The sequence below is a fragment of the Octopus sinensis genome, linkage group LG18 (genome assembly GCF_006345805.1).
Source record: "Octopus sinensis linkage group LG18, ASM634580v1, whole genome shotgun sequence".
Lineage (NCBI taxonomy): Eukaryota > Metazoa > Mollusca > Cephalopoda > Octopoda > Octopodidae > Octopus > Octopus sinensis.
In genome coordinates this window covers 44,734,405-44,756,444 of record NC_043014.1, presented here as the reverse complement: position 1 = coordinate 44,756,444, position 22,040 = coordinate 44,734,405, and the positions used below count along the sequence as shown (strand labels likewise).

The following is a 22,040-nucleotide window of genomic DNA, read 5'->3' as shown; positions in this document are numbered from 1 at the left end:
GATCTGACTGCTAGAATTGATCCGCAGCTCAACAACAAATAACTCCTTCAAATCCTGTTGCGGTTAACTTTGCCTTTCATTTTAAGGCGACGAGCTGGCAGAAACGTTATCACGCCGGGCGAAATGCGTAGCCGTATTTCGTCTGCCGTTACGTTCTGAGTTCAAATTCCGCCGAGGTCGACTTTGCCTTTCATCCTTTCGGGGTCGATTAAATAAGTACCAGTTACGCCCTGGCGTCAATATAATCGACTTAATACCTATGTCTGCCCTTGTTTGTCCTCTCTGTATTTAGCCCTTTGTGGGCAGTAAAGAAATATATATGTAAGAAAAAATACGGAATGCTTTTGATAACAGATCTGACCGCAGAATTGATCTACGGCTTAACAACGATTTATGGGCTTTGATTTCTCTCATAATATTTATGGATCAAATAATTTTCCCAATACATTTTTTGGTTTTGTTAAGAATGACTGTGATTATATATTTCTTTACAACCCACAAGGGGACAAGGGACTAAACATAGAAGGGAAAAACAAACGGATTAAGTCGATTACATCAACCCCAGTGCGTAATTGGTATTTATTTATCGACCCGAAAGAATGAAAAGCAAAGTCGACCTCGGCGGAATTTGAACTCAGAACGTAACGGCAGACGAAATACGTATTTCTTTATTACCCACAAGGGGCTAAACACAGAGGGGACAAACAAGGACAGACATAGGTATTAAGTCGATTACTTCGACCCCAGTGCGTAACTGGTACTTATTTAATCGACCCCGAAAAGATGAAAGGCAAAATCGACCTCAGCGGAATTCGAACTCAGAACGTAACGGCAGACGAAATGCGGCTACGCATTTCGCCCGGCGTGCTAACGTTTCTGCCAGCTCGCCGCCTTATGACGTGTAATCACTGCAATCTACTGCATCCACTGCAATCTACTTCAATCACTGCTCATAGTCATTGGCCATTCCACTCACGTCAGCTGATGTCAGTGAAAGAGATCAGAGTTATCTCCCTTGAATTCAAGCGCATTCACTCGTCATCTTATCTCGGTAACAGCAAGAAGCACCTTGTCGTGTTATTATAAACTCAGTAAACCACCAACCATGGCTGCTTTGTCGAACGAAGAAATGCTAGCTGCTCTTCACCAGCCCGATCCAGCTACCAAAGTAAGTTATATTCATATCTGCTCATAATATTATTATCCGTTATATGTCTTTCTTTTGTTTATGCCAATTAGGTGACGACGGCGCCTGAAGTCAGGTTGCCCTAACCTATATTGATAAAAGGGGAAAAAAACTAACTAACCAACTGGAAAGCTTTAATGTGCGTGTTCGACCTGCTAGTAATAGCAGTTAAATCTTATTCAGATCATACCCTATCGCAGTGCTTTTCAAACGTTTTGCTGGAGCGGAACCCCAAGGAAACATTCCACTGGCTCGAGGAACCCCTGTGCAATAATTTAATAGTCTTATGCACACATACATATCTGCACAGGAGAATTAAAAATTACTGCCGATTTTAGCAGTTTAGTAACTTCTTGCGGAACCCTGGTTGAAAACCACTGCCCTATCGTCTTAGCTAATGAAAAGACACAAATGATGTAGTGTAGTCCTAGATAAAACCCCTGAAAAAGATGCAGTTTGGTCGCGGATGGAATGTTTTGTCATTCGTTTGTCAAGGATAAAGAACAATAACATGATACTGAAAAAAAAAAAAAGCCGACTAAAGGCTAACACCTGCCAGGTGTAACACAAATGTACAAAGGTGCAGGTCGATTTTTATTATGATGCACCGTGCAGATCCATCCACGCAACAATAGGAGTTTAAACATACTTCGTCCCATTATCTCCCTCATATACTCTGCTTCTACTGGTGCAAGGCTGCTGTAGCATGTACAATTATTAAATCAATTTCAAGTAATTACTATGAACTTTGTCTTCATATAGTACATTTAGAGCATGTGAGCTTGGCAGAATCGGCTTTCCCTTCTCTGAGAGCATTTGAGAAAGGATTTGTACTCAACATTTTATGTTCACTAAACACGTACTGCCGACCATAATGGTAAGCATTTCCCTTAATGGTACTTATTCGCAGCAAGATTGTCTGAATTGATATGCACCGGTGACAAGATACAAACCGTCGATGATCGGACATCATACCGGTCTTGCCAGCTCTGTTTTTAATTGTACTAAAGTTATTTCATAATAGTGCTTTACATGTGTTAATAGTTTCGCACCACTTTAATGCAAAGTAACAAAAAGAGCATTTAATGTAAACGAGGGCGCTTTTGATGCTGAAACTCTATTACAGGGGTTCTCAACCGGGGTCCATTTCAGATTTGTGGGAGTTCACGCAGCAAAAAGTAAATTGTCTACGATAGTATTTTAAGGAGCCCTGAAAAAAATTTTGCTTTAGCTGTATGTATTGTTATGTATTGCAAAATACGGCTAGATTTCTTTCTCAAACATTTTACATTGTTCAACCTACACAAGTTAATGTGAGAAAAACAAAATAGGAATTTCGAAAGAAGATTCTATTAAACTAGTTTTTAAACAGCGAATGGTTATGGGGGTCCATCAGAATAAAATGGTAATCAAAGGGGTCCATAGATTTAAAAAAAACTGGTTGAGAACCCCTGCGTAAATCCTAACTCTTGTTTATAGCAAATAAGACGGTGATCATTGGATCTAGACGCCTAAGATTAAAGATCGCTAAGACTAAGACTGTTTATTTTCAATGAAAATGAGGAACTATACCAGTGCCTTTTGTTACGTACCGAAAATGTCTTGAGATTTGCTTATCGGCTGAATCGTATAGATCCCACTTTAAGCCATTTTTTTCATCTCGTTAGAGGGTATAAAGTTTTTCTTTTGCTTCACAGAAGCGGTATTCGTTTCATTGTTCTCAGTTCAAATCCCGCCGAGATTAACTTTGCTTTTTCATTGTTTTTGAATTGATTGTAAAGTCAGTTTAGTATAGCGGGCGACTTCTTTCTCTTTGTATTGTATGTAAATTCAAAGGCCGAGCCCCGTTACATTGTATCACGCTAATTGGGCCTGAAATCGCATTCAGAATACAATAGTTCTGTGGAATACGCGGCTGCTTTACGTGTTACTTCACAAGTGCGAGTTCAGCTGGTTGTTGCCGTGGCCGACAGAATCCTCCAACCTGTTTTAAAAAATACGATAAGATAGAGACTAATTAGCTGGGTAACTTCTTTTTATTAGTCACTAGCAGTATCGCCCGGCGTGCTCAGGTTTGTAAGGGAATAACTATAAAGCATTTTTAGAGAGTTATAGCTAATAGCTAATGATGGTAGTTTGAGATAGGTGGAGTTGCGTCCCTAGAATGGTTCCTGTTTCTGATTCTACCCATGTCGAATTATTGAAGAACTGAATTTCAAAATTTTCCTTAGTTGTATGACAGGGCTATGTTGTGTAAGTTTCATCAATCGGTTGAAAGCCTGGTAGTTGAGAACTGCCGTTTATATAGAGAAAGATATCTGTTAGAAAGGGAAGAATAACCCATTGATAATTTGAATATTTTTCTTGTTGAATACACAAAACATTTCGCAAATTTATTTTGTTGGGTAAACACGCTTTCTGTATCTTGGAGATAGCTTGTTTAAAGTAAGTTTTGTTTCACCAAAGTTGTAATTCTATGACTTGTAATGATCGTAAGAGGTAATGCATACAATTTTCAGATGCCCGAAGACCAATGGTTCTCAACTGGGATCCATATGGTCTTTGGGGGTTCATATAGAATTTTGTTGTTAAAATTTATGTGCAATAAATAAATCAGTTATAATTCTACAATACACAAAATATTAAAATTTTTTTAATGTAAATCCTAATATTTAATTATAAAAATACAAAAATATTTTTTGTTATATACAGAAAATGGCTATGTAGGTCCAGTATAGTAAAATAAGAATCAAAGGGGTTCATAGCAAAAAATGGTTCAGGACCACTGCCCTAGATTGTGGGACAGGCAATATATATAATCCTAAGATCCCCCTGGACTTTGGGATAGGAATAGCTTTTCTTCAGGTTAAGCAATGTAGTCAATTGCTCGGCCTTATAAAATCTGAAGTAGTCACCCTCTTTTTGTTTGTTGCTTTTTTATTTTTTTAAAGTTTAATGAGTAGCCAGAGGGAGGTGTAAACACTCAAGATTTTTTGCAGGCTCTTACAGACTGGTATGATCTATGTGGTTGATAATTTAAACTTCTATAGGGAAACCTAGACAGACAAAATGTTCCTTTCTCTGAAGTAAACTCAGTCACAGCCACACAATCAGTTATATTTGTCACTAACATATTCACTTCCATTGTTTGAAGGTTTTGCTGTTTAATTGGTTTTTTGTTTTCTCTACCAGATTTTCTGCTGCTTAGTTGTTGCTTATTTAATCTATTAATGGAAATAAAAGACTGTTAATCTATATGACATTCTTCCTTCACTATAATACAGTGGGGTTTGCATTTGATGTAGGCTGAAATCTTTTCATCAAAATCAACTCCTGAATTAAATGTTTAGACTTCTTGATACAGTTTCGTCAATGCTCTCTTTCTCTCCTCTCTCTCTCTAAATGACAGAAACCTTTGGCAATATGCTTTGCTTGAGTAGAAGACCTATCAAACCAACAGAAATCATAGTCATGGCAGATGCCAGTGCCATGCAACTGGCACCCATGCTGGTGACATGTAAAAGCACGCATTACACTCTCAGAGTGGTTGGTGTTAGGAAGGGCATCCAGCTGTAGAAACAATGCCAAATCAGACTGGAGACTTTTGCTGCCCCTCAGCTTAGCAGCCCTGGTCAAACTGTCCAACTCATGCCAGCATGGACAACAGACAAATGATGATGATGTTTAGTTGATATATATATATATGTATATATATATATATATATATATATATATATATAATTACATGGCCGTTGCCAGCCAGGCCTGGCCTCTGTGCTGGTGGCATGTAAAAAGCACCATCCGATCATGGCCATTTGCCGGCCTCGCCTGGCACGTAAAAAGCACCCACTACACTCACGGAGTGGTTGGCGTTAGGAAGGACACCCAGCCGTAGAAACATTGCCAGATCAGACTGGAGCCTGGTGCAGCCTTCTGGCTTCCCAGACCCCAGTTGAACTGTCCAACCCATGCTAGCATGGAAAGCAGACGCTAAACGATGATGATGATGATATATACACTCTGTGCTCTTACCACTAAGAAATGTTCTCAAGAAAAATTACAATTTACTGAACCTTCAGATTTTAATATGCTAGACCACTAGTGTTAAATTGATGTTAATTAAAATTAATATCCAATTTCTCACCCTCATTTCAAAATTAAAATTATATATATATATAATTTCACCATAAGCGATCATAAAATATTATGAGGCCTATAATTCGTAGCAACTTTGAGGATTTTAATTGTGTTGTTCATGATTAGACAAGTTGTGCTAGAAGACCATGTTCTTTGTATTGTTAATGGTGACCTAAGTTGCCATATCTCCATTGGCAAGGTTTTGGAGATGTCTATTTATGGAAGTAGAGCTGACGTGTTAAGAATAGCTGTATTGACTTTGAAAAGAAGGGAGAGAGGTTAATCTTTATATTTTTTTTCTCTAAAGGCTTTTTAGAGGCAAAGAAAATGGAAAATCCACAGAAATGGTAAATGGTTTATGTCACAAAAGAAATCACTTTAAACTTGTTAAAATAATTTGAAGTGGTTTATATGATCAGAAATATAATTTCAATATGTTCATAGTGTCATAGTGAGGGTCTGATCAAAGACTTTGCAATTAAAAAAAAAAAGGAGAAAACTTTTCAAATATAGGCGCAGTAGTGGCAGTGTGGTAAGTAGCTTGTTTACCAACCACATGGTTCTGGGTTCAGTCCCACTGCATAGCACCTTGGGCAAGTGTCTTCTACTATAGCCTCGAGCCGACCAAAGCCGTGTGAGTGGATTTGGTAGACGGAAACTGAAAGAAGCCCGTCGTATACATGTATATATATATATATATGCGTGTGTTTGTGTTTGTCCCCCTAGCATTGCCTGACAACTGATGCTGGTGTGTTTATGTCCCCGTCACTTAGCGGTTCGGCAATAAGACCGATAGAATAAGTACTGGGCTTGCAAAAGAATAAGTCCCGGGGTCGAGTTGCTTGATTAAAGGCGGTGCTCCAGCATGGCCGCAGTCAAATGTCTGAAACAAGTAAAGAGTATATGAATAAAGTGGAAGTATACAAAAATAAACATTATTTTCCATCTTACAGTTAGTTTTGTTTCATTTTGAAAAATAGAAATTTATTTTATGGTTTATTATTGTTTATATTTTAAATTAAACATATACAGGGGCACCAAAATCTTTCAAGTGCTTAGGGCCTCTATAGGTCTTAATCCAGCCTGGATATCAGTAAGGAAGTATTTCTGCAAATGAGTTCAATAAAGGAGATCTTTTTGTTTGTTTGTTTGTTCCAGGTCTGTTGCCAGTCTTTGGTGTCTGGGGTTTTTTTAGAATATTCTGGATGGGCAATAATTTGTGATAATGCTAAAGTGGAGTTTTGAAATAAGTGTGTCACTGTAAATCTGAGAGCACACCATTGAATAGTGAGGAGGTAGTGCCATCCAGTGCACCCCCTTAGCAACGGGCATTGTTTGTTCCTCTTTGAAGACTGTTATCCTTTTATCATTAGTAATTGGTTTTCAACAAAATAGGCGCAGGAGTGGCTGTGTGGTAAGTACCAACCACATGGTTCCGGGTTCAGTCCCACTGCGTGGCATGTTGGGCAAGTGTCTTCTACTATAGCCTCGGGACAATCAAAGCCTTGTGAGTGGATTTGGTAGATTGAAACTGAAAAGAAGCCAGTCGCTTATATGTATATATATATATATATATGTGTGTCTGTGTTTGTCCCCCTAGCACTGCTTGACAACTGATGCTGGTGTGTTTATGTCCCCGTTACTTAGTGGTTCGGCAAAAGAGACCGATAGAATAAGTACTGGGCTTACAAAAGAATAATTCCCGGGGTCGAGTTGCTCGATTAAAGGCGGTGCTCCAGCATGGCCGCAGTCAAAATGACTGAAAGAAGTAAAAGAGTATATATATATGTGTGTGTGTGTGTATATGTAGGTATGTATGTGTGTGTGTATGTTTATTTGTCTGTGATTGTCCCCTCAACATCGCGTGACAACCGATGCTATTGTGTTTACGTCCCTGTAACTTAGCGGTTCGGCAAAAGAGACTGATAGAGTAAGTCCTAGGCTAACAAAGAATAAGTCCTGGGGGTCGATTTGCTCGACTAAAGGCAGTGCTCCAGCATGGCTGCAGTCAAATGACTCTGAAACAGGTATAAAAAAATGTCTTAAAATTAAAATATAATTGGAATATATTACCAGTATAAAAACACACGAACGTCATCATATTCCATTCACTCTGTTTTGCCACTAAGAAACTTATACTGTTACCCAAACATTTATTACAGGACTTTTTCTATCAACAAACTATGTACCGAGTCAAAGACCCAAAGGCATCGCTGACATTCTACTCTAAAGTCTTGGGAATGAGGTAACTTACAATGTATTATTATTTGAATCTTTCATTTTACTTCATTTTTTTTTTTTATTCACCATCATACAGTAGCATAGCTAGAATTTACGTTCCTGGAGTGGGCCTTGAGTTTTCTCTTCCTCCCAACAGAATACAACATAATCACCATAATCATTTGTCTGCTTTCCATGCTAGCATAGATTGGATGGTTTGACTGAGGACTGGCTCCAAATCTGATCTTGCAAGGTTTCTACAGCTTGATGCTCTTCCTCATGCCAACCACTCTGAGAGTGTAGTGGGTGCTTTTTACATGCCACTGGCATATAGGCTAGTCAGGAGTCACTGGCATCGATCATGTTTGGATGGTGTTTTTTGCATGCCACCGGCACGGGAGCCGGTTACGGGGCATTGGGACTGACCACATTTGGATGGTGCTTTTTATGTACCACCAGCATGGGAAGCCAGTCAGGCAGCACTGGCCATGACTATGATTTTGATTGACTCAACAGGTCTTCTCAAGCACAGCATATCACCCGACACTTCAAGGATACTTTTAAATAGGCTGGTTATGCAAGACTAGCATTGGCCATGGCTGTGTTCTCACTTTACTTGCCAGGTCTTCTCAATCACAGCATATCTCCAAAGGTCTCGGTCTCTTGTCATTACCTATGTGAGGCCCAACGTTCAAAGGTCATGCTTCATACCTCATCCCATGTCTTCCTGGAGGACTATGATGAACAAGAGGGGGCTGAGGACTGATCCTGGGTGAACCCCAACTTGTAGCCATTTGCACTAGAGAGGACACTGTTGGAAGTGGTGGCAAGGAGGTTATTCACGTACAGGAGGAAGTGTGTGGTGGACAATACAAAATCCTGAGGCAGACCAGAGTTGAAAGTGCATAGGTCCCTAAAAGCACTACCTAGCCCTTAGATGGTGTTAGCCGCCTATGGGTCAAGTGGTTGTGTTGAACTGGGCTGCACGATGCCCTGCCATCTCTATATATATAAATGGCAAAATGTCTGCTTGCATGTCCTTTATATAAATTCACAATTTTTCAGTTAGATGGCTCGCACTTTCTATGGTCATTCAAAACCGTCCAAGGGTGGTCGTGCACATCTTTACATTTCCCCAGTCACCCCGCAAATCCATTAAAAAATCAATACAAGTGACTTTTTTGTGAATTTTCTATCCAAAACCCAATCAAAATGCCCAAAACTTGATACGCCAATTGAATGCCAGCTAGCTGTATGTGATTGGTCGGAGATTTGGGCAGTACTCGCGTGTATGTGCGCACGCACGCAGTTGTATATGCATGCACTAGCATTATGACCCGACGTTGCCGGGTCATAGTGCTAGTATACAGTAACCATATATACATTCTTCACGGCACTTGTTCTGTCTCTTATGTTGCTTTATATTCAGTTACAATTGGTTGATCTTTCTTTGCAGACTCCTTCATCGGTTTGACTTTCCACCATTAAAGTTCAGCTTATATTTCATGGGTTACGCCAATGAAAATGAGATTCCAAAGGACGAAGCTGAGCGGTTTAAATGGTGCATGACCAGCAAGACAGCCATTGAGTTGACCCAGTAAGTATATTTTCAGTGACCAGTGGTTGTGTGTAACCATGTTATGTCAATGACCAATGAGAACCATGTAATTTTCTCTGACTGATTCAGTGTTGTATAGTTTTCGAGTGACTTAACCTAGCTGTGTATTTGTCTACATGTGGTTGGTAAGCGAGCTACGTACCATACATCCACTCCTATTCTGTAAATATAATTATAAGCTTAAGCTTATAAGCATTCACCATATATTGGCTATAGAAAATAGTTAATATTGAGGCATATAACCCAATATTCAACTATTTTTTATGGCCAATATACAGTGAACACTTATAGGCTTAAGCTTATTATTATATTTATAGAATTTTCACTTGTCGCTGTTTCTTAACAGATGTAGAATGCACCCTATATATATATATATACTTCTGCGTGCCATAATGTGCCCACCCTCCGTCAGAGTATCTTAAAATATCCCAATGGGATATTACATATTGTTTCAATATGTATGTAACTTATCACTCTCACTCATTATTCCTCAAAGTGCAGTTTTCCTCACAATGTATCCTTTGTTGGTCCTGATCTACTTGCATTTTCTTTAGCTTTGTATTGGTCCATCATTTTAACTACTTGCTTGATATGCTTGTATTTCTGTGTTCAACACTCCATTGTGAAATTCTTCAGTGTCTGAGTGAGAAATTTATTTTTTATTTTACAGCAACTGGGGTTCTGAGACTGACGACAGTGTTCAGTACCATAATGGCAACAGTAGCCCACAGGGATTTGGTAAGTCTTGATTGGTTGATTTTGTAAAGTTGTATAAACTAATAGACTACTCACAAAATCGATGTATATAACCTGGAGTGTTGGTAGTTTATATTCCTGGCATTGTGCTGCGTTTATGGCCAACTTGACTGACTTGAACACGAATTTTTGCAGGCGGCCTAGTGCTGTGCATTTATGAGTTACAAACATAAATAAACCTGGTGTCTTCCCTCACAATAGCCAATTTTTTGGTATGTATGTATTCTTTTACTTGTTACAGTCATTTAACTGTAGCCATGCTGGAGCACCACTTTGAAGGGTCTTTTTTAGTTGAATAAATCGACCCCAGGACTTATTCTTTAAGCCTAGTACTTATTCCATAAATCTCTTTTGATGCACTGCTGTGACTTATTTTAGTTTGTTTTTTCCTAATCTTATCTTGTTTTTGTTCTCCTTAGGACATATTGGTGTTTGTGTCCCCGATGTTGACGCTGCCTGTAAAAGGTTTGAAGAGTTAAATGTGCCCTTTAAACTCAAGCTGAATGCTGGTAAGATTCAACCCTTTCATTACCATATTTATTTTGAGATGCTATGAGTTTCTTTCAATTAATTTTAGATATAACAAAGAATTTAGTAAAATAACTTAGTTATCATTAAGCTGGTGTTAGGAACATAAATTGTGACTAAGGTTTGGTGGAAGATTTAAATTCAAAACTTATGAAAACAAGACATTTGTACTACAGAGCCAGAGGTGGTTTCAGCTGGGTTGGTATCGAAAGGGTTAAGTGAATGTAACAGTGTCATTGTCCATTTGGATATACATTTTGTTAATTACTTGTAGACAAGTAATGTATACATACGTTTGCCAGGAATGTGTTTAATATGTAAAATTGAGGTCGTTGCTAGTGCCGCTGGACTGGTTCCTGTGCAGGTGGTACGTAAAAAACACCATTTGAGTGTGGCCGTTGCCAGTGCCGCCTGACTGGCCCCCATGCTGATGGCACGTAAAAGCACCCACAACACTCTCAGAGTGGTTGGCATTAGGAAGGGCATCCAACCATAGAAACTCTGCCAGATCAAGATTGGAGCCTGGTGCAGCCATCTGGTTCACCAGTCCTCAGTCAAATCGTCCAACCCATACTAGCATGGAAAGCGGACGTTAAACGATGATGATGATGTATGTCCAATAGTGATACATGGCTATATTTGGTGGCTGTCTAAGCAATGTGTTTATGGATGGTTAATTGGTTGGGTATGGTGATGAAGAAGGAGCAAGAATTTCTGAAAAATGCATATACACCCATTATCTATTTCTCTGTCTTCGATTACATTGTTTACATTAGACGTATTTGGATATGGAACATCCTAACAAATCATTACTGGCTATAATTTCTATTGAAAAACCTGTAAAGATAACCTTAAAAGTAATCCATTATGTTAACCCTTTAGTGTTCGCATTATTCTGCCAAAATGAATCCTTTTTTTATCCACATTACCTTGAACTAATCAGGCATTATCTTGGAGTTATGAGATTTTGATGAGGTAGCTGTTGATTTTTAAAACGATATTGTAGGGCTGGTGTGAGAGACCAGATCTGGCCAGTTTGAACATAAAACAGGTAGAATACTTTTGGCCAGATACGGCCAGTTTAAATAATAATAATAATAATGATGATAATTGTGTACAGTGCTCAGGTGCACTACAACTCATCTAAAGTGTATATATAATCAGGTGTAGTTTCGGCGGATTTCGGAAAGCATGAGGGCCTTAAAGGATGCAGTGTCATGGCAGTCAACAACTGACGCAGGCAGTTTATTCCATGCTTCAGCAACTCTTAGCGTGAAGAAATGTTTCCGAAAGTCATGGGAGCTGTGCTGTTTTCTGATTTCGTAGGCATGTCTATGTGTGTTAGACACATGGAAATCAAAAAGGTGTTCAGTGTTGTTGTTGTTGGAGAGGTGGTTGATAACTTTGTGGGTGTTTACCAAGTCCGTTGCCAGACGCCGGAGCTTCAGTGAATCCATGCCCAGGGAAACAAGGTGCTCAGAATATGGTAGGTGTCTGATGGAGGGTATGCGTTTGGTTGCACGTCTCTGGATGCTAAAGGGTTAAACACATTGTTATAGAAATTACGCTGTGTAAGATTGAAAAGTTTATTTCCCCCTTCCTCCTGGAAAAAAATGTCATTCTATGAAAAATAAATTAGTTTTAGGGGAATCAGAATATAAAGTAGTTTGTTTACCTTCCCTTTATCCGTTTTATTTCTCCTCTTTCCATTATTTTGTTTCTAAACATTGTCAAATGTTAAACCTCTGTGTTAATGCGAGCTGGCAGAAACGTTAGCACACCGGGCGAAATGCGTAGCCATATTTCGTCTGCCATTACGTTCTGAGTTCAAATTCCGCCGAGGTCGACTTTGCCTTTCATCCTTTCGGGGTCGATAAATTAAGTACCAGTTACACACTGGGGTCGATCTAATCGACTTAATCCGTTTGTCTGTCCTTGTTTGTCCTCTCTGTGTTTAGCCCCTTGTTGGTAGTAAAGAAATAGTTAATGCTTATATCACATTTCTTTTCTATTCCAGGAAAAATCAAAGGGATTGCTTTCATCATGGATCCGGATGGTTACTGGATTGAAATATTTTCTGGTACAAGTGTTACAGCTAATATTAACAAAGAGACCTAAAACATTTTACTAATATGCCAAAAATTAAAGTCTTCCATCAATAATCTTGATATAATATATATTCCTATTTAGCAACTGCCCCCTTTTTGTTCATATTTGACTAAGTTGATTCCTTAATTCAACACCTTGTCAAAATCTGCAAAAATTTTAATTGCTTTGCGTTCTTTCAATTTTCTCCAGCAGAGAGGAAATCTTAGCAGAGAATTCTGTGAATAAATAAAATGACCCCCTTTATTATCATTATAAATTTGATGAAGCCAGTTGATTGGCAAAATTGTTTGTGCATTGGTAAAATTACCCTTGCAATGTTTGTTCTGGGCCTTTACTAAAGTTCACCACCAAATTTCCAACATTGTGACTAAGAAATTATTATTACAAGTTTGATACAATAAACTATGAGTAACAATTACCAATGTAATTGACATCCAAATGTGTTGATACAAACACCTTTTTAAGATCTTTTTTAATTACCCAGAAGAATGGTCTGGACTTTTTCTTTGTACCCATGTCCTTCAAAGATTTATTTTGATTGAAATAAAAGTAAAATAAAAAAAAATTATTGATTAATATGTTTGTCTCCTTTTTAATTATTATTTACTGCAATCCTCCTGTGTGTCCTTGGTGTTTACTTTAATCTACCTAGCTGACAACTGGTTTCACTTGCTTTTATATATATCTTTATATATAAAACTGAAGTTGTGTGTGTGAGAGTCTGTCTCCTCCGATTTAGATTCCTAACTACTCCCACATTTTGCGGTGCAGTTTAACCAAAAGCGGGTATCTTATAGTCATGATTCATATCGAGCCCTTCTGGGTATTAGCGCGCGTCTACAATGAGTCTACGATGATAAAAAAATTTACCATCATTTTTCCGCATTTTCAATGCATTTTTTGCTCGGTTTATATAAGGGAAGTAACACTCTAAAAATGCTTATATAGTTATTTCCCTTACAAACCCGAGCAACGCCGGGCGATACTGCTAGTATATATATATATATATATATATATATATAAATAAAAAAAGGCAAGCAACAGGTTGCTTAGCCACATACCGAGAAATTAGAAATAGCAGTCAAAGACCGCTTATTTCTATTTTCTACAAATATAACTCCATATATAACATATACATGTAATTCACATATGTAAAACAGGATGAAAAACAACGAAAACAAAGTCTTTGGTTAGTTACGGATGTGTTTCTGGGTCAAAATTATAAACAAATTCATTCCCATCTTCAGCGTATATATATATATATATACACACATACACACACAAGAGGGTGCTGAAAAGTTCCTGGCTTTAAGGGTATCATGAAAGGCCTGTTTGGAGGCCCAAACATCGGAGTTCTTTTACAGGGCTTATTAAAACTGAGGGATCACTGCAATAAGTGTGTAAATCTGAGAGGGAAATATGTTGAATAAAATAACTGATCCTCCTGTATTTTATTTAACCCAAAGCCAGGAACTTTTTTGTACCCCATCGTGTGCATATATAAATGTTTGTGTGTGTGTGTGGGGGGGGGGGGAATTAGCTGTAGAGAGAGAACTAAAGAAATGCTGTGTTAAAATGTAGTGTTTATGAAAAGGTACAGAAACTATAGAAATAATCCTTTTTTACTATAGGCACAAGGCTTGAAATTTGGGGGGAGGAGGCCTGTCGATTAGATCGACCCCAGTATGCAACTGGTACTTAATTTATCGACCCCCGAAAGGATAAAAGGCAAAGTCAACCTCAGTGGAAGTTGAACTCGGAATATAAAGACAGACAAAATACCTATTTCTTTACTACCCACAAGGAGCTAAACACAGAGAGGACAGACAAATGGATTATATCGATCCCAGTGCATAACTGGTACTTATTTAATCAACCCCGAAAGGATGAAAAGCAAAGTCGACCTTGGTGGAATTTGAACTCAGAACGTAATGGCAGACGAAATACTGCTAAGCATTTCACCCGGTGCGCCAACGATTCTGCCAGCTCGCGACCTTGGAGACTAGAAATAATGTCAAAGCTTATTACCAAACTCCTAATTAACAAAGATTTACCCTAGGTTTGGGTAGAAGGAAATAGGGGCCTGGTGCAGCCTTCTGGCTTCCCAGACCCCAGTTGAACCGTCCAACCCATGCTAGCATGGAAAGCGGATGCTAAACGATGATGATGATGATGATGATGATGTTTTTGTTTTCTTGTCAAAAATAGAAAAAAAGTAAAATAAAGATTTTAAAAATAATAAATTTGATGCAAATTTGAAAAAAAGTTTATTAAATATTTTTCATAATAATCCAAAAATGAGGTAAATGTTGAAAAAAATTTCTATATTCCCTGAAACGATAAACATTGTTATTTCTAAAACTCCTGGTATCAGTTACAGCTTGACTGGTGTAAAACAGTTTTTAAATTTCAAGTCCACAGGTTCTAATATCACAAGGTAAACAAAGACCATGTGAACTATCAGCATTATTCCTACTAATAATATTCCAACTGTAAATTCTGTTTTGCAGTGAGTGAATAAGTTTTTAATTTAACATATTTTCATCATTCTTATGATGGCTACATATAAATGCTGTGAAGGTATAAAAAGACATTTTACTAGAAATATAAAGATATTTTACTCTGGTTTTGTATGGGTTTTATTAGAATACTAATGGCATATTCTGTATTGCTATTTATACCATTTTAATCATTTTCCACTTGTGTTTGTAAGAGATAAGTTATATCTTTTCTGGATATAAGTTTATCTTAACCAATTATAGGTGTAGGAGTGGCTGTGTGGTAAGTAGCTTGCTTACCAACCACATGGTTCCGGGTTCAGTCCCACTGCGTGGCACCTTGGGCAACTGTCTTCTACTATAGCTTCAGGCCGACCAAAGCCTTGTGAGTGGATTTGGTAGATGGAAACTGAAAGAATCCCATCGCATATATATATATATATATGTACATGTGTGTATATGTTTGTGTCTGTGTTTGTGCCCCCAACATCGCTTGACAACCGATGCTGGTGTGTTTACGTCCCTGTAACTTAGCAGTTCGGCAAAACAGACCAATAGAATAAGTACTAGGCTTAGTAAGAATAAGTCCTGGGGTCGATTTGCTCGACTAAAGGCGGTGCTCCAGCATGGCCACAGTCAAATGACTGAAACAAGTAAAAGAGTAAAGAGTAATTACCTCATCAGAGCATCACTGATCTCTTTCACATATATCATTTCTGTCACTAAACCATTTTGTCTTTGCTATTTACTTTAACCCTTTCACATTTAAACCAGCCATATCCAGCCTCTCACACTTACCCTGTAATATTACTCGAAAATTAAATTATCATGTCATTGAAATCTCACAGCTACAAGGTAATGCATGACTAATTCATATCAATGTGAATAAATTAGCATTACATTTGATGGAGAAATCTGAATGCTAAAGAGTTAATATCTCTAGGTGACAGTTAGTTTCCTTTCTATTTTATATATGAGAGATTGGCAGCAGGATGGTCACCCAATATATTCATACCTCTGGCAAGTCACCTTAGTAGGGCCCAGTTTCCTCCCAAACTAATAAAATGGCTGTTAATTTTATAGTGTTGTCAGATATGCTTAATGCCGGAGGCAAACATTTACAGTTATGAAAATTGGGTCAAATGAGAGTTTGTGTAGTAACTTTTGCAATACAAGCTACTAAGCTCTCAGCCGGTTTGGGAAATTTTTAACTTGCCTTTCTCCAAGACTGTAGCACAGTTTATAAGTGCATTAAAACTCATGTAGCAGAAATAAATTTTCAGTTCAGTCATCTCTCAAAAATATATCCCTTTAAAATATAGTTTTGGAAGAGTATCACAACTGGAACGAAAGATCTGGAGATAGTACCATTCATTAAACCAACAGCCTAAGCACCATAGATCTACTTGATCAGGTTTGACCAAGGAGATAAGCTATTCAAACTTAGCAGGGCTAAAACAGAAGCAGTTTATAATCTGACCATGCTAGCTTAACTAATAATAACTAGTCTCGAAACTATAGGTTTCCTTTGATCAAGCACCAAACCCTGTTTCAGGAAAAGAGAATTTGTGACCCTGAATCTTTTCCTGTGGGCATTAATAGCAACATAAGTGAAACGAAATAGCTTTGAGCAAGGATTGAAACCGCCATGTGGATTTAACTAGACGAAAGCTTACTTTTTGCTCTATGAGTGTTTAAGTTTTAGAGGACTTCTATTATGACCAAGCTATGTTTTTGAGTGATTTTAATGTAAATGAAGTTTGTGTTCTGTGGACCTGAAAATGTAAATCTAATCTCGACAAGCTAGAAAATAGATTGGCTTAGATAGGTCTGAGAAGGTATCCACTAAATGTACTGTAGACACCATGAACATGGCTGGATTTCTGATAAAGAGCTTTTACAAATACTTGGTCCCCCTTTTCCAACAAGATGATAACAGGAGCAGTGCTGGACCCATGGGCATGTTGGGCACCAGAATAGAGTCGGGTCACTTCAATGGTGTTCACTATAAGTGCAGTCTCCACTTTGTCATTGAAACCCGACAAGATTTTCACAAAGAATTGGTAAGTTCCTGATACGGGGCAATTGAAAATTCCAGTTGTGTGGTCATAAGCACTTCCAATGTTTGTAAGAAGTTGGTCAAAAATGACTATTTGATCTGGCTTCAAGTTTGTTAAGTGATGACTAAGTCTGCTACTGAAAGCTATTTCCTCAAATTCTGCGGCCGCTGTTGCTTGGATTGTATTAGGTTGTTCTGAAATTACAGAAAAAAAAGAGAAAAAACAGGTCGTTAATTATTTCAAATTTTGGCACAAAGCCTGCAGGGTTTTATTATTTTTTTTAAGAAGGTTGTTAGTCAATTATATTGATTGTAATACTTAGTAGGTACTTTATGTTATCAACTCTTAAGAATAAAAGGCAAAGTTGACTTCAGCAGAATTTGAACTCAGAACATAAAGAATCAGAAGAAATGCTACTAAGCATTTTTTCTGACACACTAATGATTCTGCTAACTAACTTACATTAATATGTGTAATTAATGAAACAGAAATTAACCACAGATTTTATTGTAGAGCTAACAAACATTGATCACAAGAAGAAACTAAACAACTCTCTTGATGCCAGCCTGCCTCCCATTATTTCATGAGAAACTACTCATTTTAACCCTTTCGTGACCAACCCGGCTGAAACTGGCTCTGGCTCTGAGTACAAATGTCTTGTTTTCATAAGTTTTGAATTAAAATCTTCCACTAACCCTTAGTCACAATTTATGTGTGTGTGTCTTTGTTTGTCCCCAACCACTGCTTGACAACCAGTGTTGGTGTGTTTACATCTCTGTGACTTAGTAGTTCAGCAAAAGACACTGATTGAATAATTACCAGGCTTAAAAAAATAAATAAATAGTGGGGTTGATTCATTTGACTAAAATTGCTTCAAAAAATGCCCCAGCATGGCTGCAGTCTAATGAATGATAAAAAAATAAAAAGATTTCCTTTTGTTTCAGAAAAGGCTTTGTTTATTGAATGATCTCTGCTGACCAAGTCCTGGCACAGATGACATTCTTCTCCAGTGAGATTTTGGTGGAGAGGAATTAATGTCTCATAAATCTAAGCTTTGGTGCCAGCATTACACCTTTGCTTCTCTCATCATTTCCACAATGTTTTCTTTTTGGCATCCCTGACTCTGCTGATGAGAGAAGCCTTGAAACAGCTGCTTAACTTGTTAGAAATAACAGCAAAACTCATCTCAAAATACGCCCTTCTGTCATGTATAATGTCTAGGGGCAAGATGGTGTGAGGGCGGTTGCTATGATACTGAGGTAGATCCAGGCACCCCTGTTAACGGGGACAAAACCTGGATTTAAAACACTGGATGATAATGATGATAATGATCATGGTTGGAATGTCTGATCAAAGGTCAGATTTTTGAAGGTTTGACCTAGGGTTAAACAGCAGCAACATGAAGATGAAAGATATTAATCACTACTGTTCTCTGCCAGAAAAAAATACCCAAGGCGGTGAGCTGGCAGAAACGTTAGCACGCCGGGCGAAATGCTTAGCAGTATTTCGTCTGCCGTTACGTTCTGAGTTCAAATTCCGCCGAGGTCGACTTTGCCTTTCATCCTTTCAGAGTCGATTAAATAAGTACCAGTTACGCACTGGGGTCGATATAATCGACTTAATCTATTTGTCTGTCCTTGTTTGTGTGTAGACCCTTGTGGGTAGTAAAGAAATAGGTATTTCGCCTGTCGTTACGTTCTGAGTTCAAATTCCGCCGAGGTTGACTTTGCCTTTCATCCTTTCGGAGTCGATTAAATAAGTACCAGTTACGCACTGCGGTCGATATAATCGACTTAATCCGTTTGTCTGTCCTTGTTTGTCCCCTCTGTGTGTAGCCCCTCAGGGGCAGTAAAGAATTAAGAAAAAAATACCCACAGGACTACTTTCTCCAGCTCACCCCTATTTAAATTACTTGTTGGCAACAATGTAATCCTCGCCTCCACTGGCTTACAAAGACTATGAGTAACTACATCATATTTATAATCGCAATTGAATAAACATGCCGTCAGTACGCTTACAGTTAGCCAGCAGACACAACAGCTATTATTTATCAGTTATTATAGAAATAGAAAAATCTCCAGCCATGTAGATAGCACAAGTTTATATATTTCACCAGAGAGACAATCAATTCCAGCTTTTCTTAACGTATCCAATATGAAAGATTATCCAGACAATACTCAACTCAGTAAATGTCATGATTCATAGACGATCGTGATTCAAAGTGATATCCAGCTAATTCTTAGATAAAAAAAATTACAACCAAATCTACTTATTACGTAATAGTTTCCTTAGCTGGCATTAAGCTGTAGACAAGCCACTGTCTTCTCTTTTCTCTATAGCGATAGAGAAACAGTCTTTCTTTAGAGATAGCTCAGTACTTTTTCCATTTTTCATTAGATATGTTCGTCTAGAGAATTCAAATCTGGTTGTGGTATCTCAACAAATCACTGTATCAGCCAGACTATTGAATATTGTTTACTATTTCTTTACTACCCACAAGGGGCTAAACACAGAGGGGACAAACGGATTAAGTCGATTATATCGACCCCATTGGGTAACTAGTACTTATTTAATCATTTAATCGACCCCGAAAGGATGAAAGGCAAAGTCGACCTCGGCAGAATTTGAACTCAGAACGTAACCGCAGGCGAAATACTGCTAAGCATTTCGCCCGGCGTGCTAACGATTCTACCAGCTCGCCGCCTATTGAATATTGTTTACAACACTGGTCACAGTGTATTTCCTTTCATTGTAGTAGCTTTTGAATGATTTCCCCCCTGCTAGCTTGGCATGCAGGCCAACATTACCCTTGAATGGGATATCAGCCTTGTGGGTAGTAAAGAAATAGGTCTTTAATTAGTTTGACCGACGCCTAGTGGTATTAGATCGAACTAGATATTTAATTGTTGTGTAAATATATAATTATACAAAAATACCACGTATGGAGTAGAAATTCTCCATGACAAGTAGAAAACTAAAACAATATGAAAGAGAACTCAAGAAATTACAAAAAGGGGTATTAGAATATTTTTTTTAGGTATTTATGTCGATTAGTGTACCTGAGGTAGACGTTTATGCAAATTAGTAAAGACCAGGACTTCTATAACAAAAGTATATTAGACTTCGGCGCATCATCAGTCATGTTTCTGTTCACTAATAACACAATATCTTACTTTTCTTCTAATCCTGACTAAAGATACTTTGCGGTATTTCGTCTGCCGTTACGTTCTGAGTTCAAATTCCGCTGAGGTGGACTTTGCCTTTCATCCTTTCGGGGTCGATAAATTAAGTACCAGTTACGCACTGGGGTCGATGTAATTGACTTAATACCTATGTCTGTCCTTGTTTGTCCCCTCTGTGTTTAGCCCCTTGTGGGTAATAAAGAAATAGGTATTTCGTCTGCCGTTACGTTCTGAGTTCGAATTCCGCCGAGGTCGACTTTGCCTTTCATCCTTTCGGGGTCGATTAATTAAGTACCAGTTACACACTGGGGATCGATATAATCGACTTAATCCGTTTGTCTGTCCTTGTTTGTCCCCTCTGTGTTTAGCCCCTTGTGGGTAGTAAAGAAATAGATACTTTTTTTTTTTGAATTTTGAAAACATGTTTAAAAATAAGAATTGTATTTGGTTTATTAAATATTTTATTTCTACAGAAAACTTTAATCTCTTTAAACACACAGGACCCCACCTTGTAGTGCTCCCTTGTGAGCTCAAAATCCCTCAAAGAGCTTGTGTAACTAACCCATGTTAAACCATTGGCTTGAGATTAGCTTATTCTGTCACTTGTAAAAGAGACATCTATATGCATCGTATTTCTTAGGATGCATCATGCTTAAACCAATGTCATTTGCCGGAGGTATATGTGATATTTAGAAATTCCATTTTAAAACTATTCCCTTTAATATCAAGAAATCAAATGCTAATCCAAAATGTTGCATATTCAGCAGCAATATTCTCTACAATGGAACTAAAAAATAATTTCAAAAATTGAGATCACGAAAAGTCAGTCACACTAAAAACGAATATCTTAGTCAATTATTCAGAAATGTAAATTGTCTTCATGTAACCGTTGGCAGTGATATTTCATTCAGCCTATTGTAATAGCATTTATCCAGTCACGACAAAAGACCTAAAACTACTCGAACCAAACTAGGGAGCTTCTACATGGTTATCCGACCTGCCAGAAACAACAGCCAAATTACATTCCGTGGTCTTAAAAAAAATGACAATTTAGACCAATGGTTTCCAAGCTTTTCCTTACCAAAGGACCCCTTTTTATTTAAATGAGGGGCATTCTTTCGATATAACTCGACAAAATCAAAACGCTTCACTTCGGGTGAAGCAAACGATAGTTCGATTCTGTTTTCTGCTTGGAAATTTGCGGATTTTACATACACAAATGAAACGGGTAGGAACAAATATGCAAGGCTTTCTTTCGTCAAGTTTAAAATGAGACATTGCTGGCATAATTTCGTTATATATCTATACTCCACAACCCACGGAAATACCTGGAGTGAAATGTCTCACCCTTGTTGAGCTACATCGAAGGGATGCCAAACGAGGTTTCCCATGGACCCCAGGATATTAAAAGGTCTCTCAGTTTAACATGTTTACTGAACCTCAGTACTACCTTTGCGGACCACAGGTTGGGAATCACTGATTTGGACTATTAATCGAAGATACTGTATATCCGATTAAAAATAAAATGGGATTGGAATGCCTTTTATCAAGGTTCGGCAATCTTTCGTCTCTAGTAGACCTTTCCGTCGATTTCCGTAAAAATTTTTTTTTTTTTACATATGGGCTTGCGGGAACTTTTGAAGTAATGAGAGCGAAAGAGACTAAGAGAAAGCGATTGTATGACGAGGGAAATTCTTTTGAAGTTACCGTGCATGGGAGCATTGATGTACATGTGTGTGTGTTTGA

General features: G+C 38.0%; 2 protein-coding genes across 4 annotated transcripts in view; one reads left to right on the top strand and one right to left on the bottom strand.

Moving 5' to 3' along the window:
- Positions 1–996: 996 nt before the first annotated feature.
- Positions 997–22,040, top strand: part of LOC115221453 (lactoylglutathione lyase) — a 21,301-nt gene continuing 257 nt past the window's right edge. Inside the window, exons 1-6 of one of the 2 annotated variants that reach the window (XM_036510959.1) lie at positions 997–1,168; positions 7,486–7,568; positions 9,000–9,140; positions 9,832–9,899; positions 10,337–10,426; positions 12,463–12,571. In XM_036510959.1, coding sequence (XP_036366852.1) covers positions 1,106–1,168; positions 7,486–7,568; positions 9,000–9,140; positions 9,832–9,899; positions 10,337–10,426; positions 12,463–12,563 — 546 coding nt within the window. In that variant the 5' untranslated portion in view covers positions 997–1,105 and the 3' untranslated portion in view covers positions 12,564–12,571. Of the gene's footprint in view, positions 1,169–7,485; positions 7,569–8,999; positions 9,141–9,831; positions 9,900–10,336; positions 10,427–12,462; positions 13,133–22,040 lie in introns of those variants that run through there. The other variant, XM_029791639.2, reaches the window with a different exon arrangement.
- The window catches only part of LOC115221263 (cerebellin-3-like), an 8,224-nt gene continuing 1,791 nt past the window's right edge, over positions 15,608–22,040 (bottom strand). Inside the window, exon 2 of one of the 2 annotated variants that reach the window (XM_036510958.1) lies at positions 15,608–17,303. In XM_036510958.1, the coding sequence (XP_036366851.1) occupies positions 16,873–17,303 (431 nt within the window). In that variant the 3' untranslated portion in view covers positions 15,608–16,872. Of the gene's footprint in view, positions 17,307–22,040 lie in introns of both variants that reach the window. The other variant, XM_029791411.2, reaches the window with a different exon arrangement.